General features: G+C 48.7%; 1 protein-coding gene across 14 annotated transcripts in view; it reads right to left on the reverse strand.

Annotated features, from left to right (window-relative positions):
- EBF3 (EBF transcription factor 3) overlaps positions 1–2,500 on the reverse strand; it is a 117,485-nt gene that overhangs the window by 11,105 nt on the left and 103,880 nt on the right. For all 14 annotated transcript variants that reach the window (XM_055081270.1, XM_024121426.3, XM_055081268.1 and 11 more), the window contains exon 11: positions 607–695. In XM_055081270.1, the coding sequence (XP_054937245.1) occupies positions 607–695 (89 nt within the window). The remainder of the gene's footprint in view (positions 1–606; positions 696–2,500) is intronic.

The following is a 2,500-nucleotide window of genomic DNA, read 5'->3' on the forward strand; positions in this document are numbered from 1 at the left end:
ATTCCTGTGATATGTGGCGTGTGCATAAACAACAGGGCGACGTTTGTCTTTGTTGGATTTAAATGAAAAGTCCCTCTAGATATTAATATGGGGACTTCATTTGTTAGCCTGCTAAGTCAGGGACTTATAACAAAAGCTTTGTAAACAAAAGATTAAACTGAATCGAGCTTTAGAAAATGAAAGGAAAACAAGAGTCAAGTAATCACAGATCAGACTGGGGCTGCTTAGATTGAAATCAGCGCGGGCTACTGGAGTGGAAAATGTTTAATTGAACTATTTCATTACGCGGAAGTTTACGTCCCCCTTGCAGAATCCAAAATATGTGTATCAGAGAAGCCTTTCTTTTCCTCCTTTAAAAACAGGGGCCCGCAGAGATGAAACGCAAGACTGGAGACGGCGCGGCCCCTCCTGCCACCCTTTGCCCACCTCTGAACCGCGCCAGGCACGGACCGGGGCCGCTCCCACACCTGTCGGCCGGGCCGTGGGCCAGGGTTTGGGGCATCTGGAAGCACCCCCTTCCCAGAGCACCTGCTGCCCCCAAACCGGAACCGGCCCGGTGGCGGCCCCCCCCCCCGCGGACAGGGCGCCACTTGCCCTTTTACTAACCTTGGGTAACCTTTCGGGATCACCCGGATGTCTTGGGATCACTTTCTGCAACCTCTGAAAGCCGTAATCTATGGTTGGTTCATTAAGGGCTGTAACAGGACACAGAAATGCAGGTCAGGTTAATTACTTTTATGCCATCCATTACTCGTTTATTGCACGCTTACAAATAAATGTGTGATTCTCCTGTTCTGACGCTCTTGAAGGCAAGCACCCCTGAAAGCTAGCTCTGTCCTGAGGAGTAGGTTTCCCCCTTTCTTTTGCACATAAAAGCAATGATTATTTCTAATCTATAATTAGTCGGGAGGAAAGTCAAAGGGTTACTCAATATATTGTAAAAATGGGAGAGCAGTCAGAAAGTTGCGGGTCTCGGGGCCATATACAGCCATCACCATGGTCGCCATCGCTGTCTACATTACACAGGGCCTTCCACACCGGCTGGGGATTTATGGGAAACTGGCAATTATGACATATGTCCAGCTATTGCTAGCTTCAGATTTATCCCTGTGGTCCTTTTTTGTCTAGCATATTGCCTGAGCGCACACCAGGCAGGAGGGGCACTTATTCTTGCAAAGCTTTAATAATCTGTGAATGGCTGACTACAAACTGATGTAGGGCGCACTATCATTCCACCAGCCTCACGAAATTGCTGGCCACAAATAGTAATTAATCTTTTTATCCCTCAAATTGTAATTTTGACTATGAACTGTGTGCGGCCATAAATCAGCGGCACGCGCGCTGTGTACGGTGCATGAATCACGGCCGGGGCTCCGTCCGACTGCAGCCTCTGTGTTTAACAAGCTTTATAAGGAGCCATTGGGCTTTATTATGGCTCTGCCTGACTCCAACAAAAACTGAGCCCGGAGGCCCGGGGACGCGAGTTAAGATGAAAATACTTATTAGAGTACATTACTTCTTGATGTAGATATCGTTTTCCGTGGAGTAACGCCACGGTGCATGGCGCGACATAAATCAGGGGGTTTTCTGAGACTAATAAGACCTGCCGCCATCTATTCATTACTCAGCCCGCAATTTGGGCCATCACTCATTAGTCAGCACGTAATTTGATGATTAACACCACCCAACTCAGCAGGTCTGCGGAGCGCCGGGAACACAAAGGCTACAGCTTCAAGGAGCAAGGTTAGAGGCTGCCTTTGAAAGTGCTTTCCGGAATAATTGGTCACCGTTCTCCTCGAGCGCTCGGGCTGCTGGTGTCAACAGCCACGGCGGGTCTCGTAAGCGCCGCCGGAAGACTTGCAGGTACACTCGATAACGCGCCCAAAAGCTGAGGACCACAATACGATCTGACATTCCATCATACATGCCGCAGACAAAGGTCCGCGCAGGAATGTGAAGTAAGACGTTTTCTTGTTAATAAAGCATTGATCCGACATATTGATTTTACATGACATGGCTTTTGCTGCGATTTTGCCCTCCTTTTCCTTTGCAAACAGTAAAGCTCTTCAAAATGCCTCGGCGTATGTGACACGGCAAAATTTCTAACTCTCTGTGATGTAAATTCTATATGTGTAAAACCACTTCATAATCAAACCATTAATCATCAGAAGCTGTCAGCGGTGACTTGGGGGACAATTTGTCATGTCTCTGCCTGGCCGGGACAAGGGTGTCAGGCGAAAGTGCAGTGCCGGGAGCAGGGTGGATGGGCCTCACCCAGCGACTTGGCCCCAAAAAGGATTCGGTGAAGTCTCAGGTTTCTTGACTGGGGAACAAAAAAGGTGGCCCACTGTGCACCCCTAACACGCCAGGTTTCTCCTCTCCCCCAGCTAATCGCCATGACTGTCTGACTTAATGAATCGGCCTGATGAAAGGTGATCAGAAAAGATAGATGGGCGGCCGCTATTGATTTCATGCAAATGCCCTGACAGGTGATAGACGC

Source organism: Physeter macrocephalus, chromosome 20, assembly GCF_002837175.3.
Source record: "Physeter macrocephalus isolate SW-GA chromosome 20, ASM283717v5, whole genome shotgun sequence".
Taxonomy (NCBI): Eukaryota; Metazoa; Chordata; class Mammalia; order Artiodactyla; family Physeteridae; genus Physeter; species Physeter macrocephalus.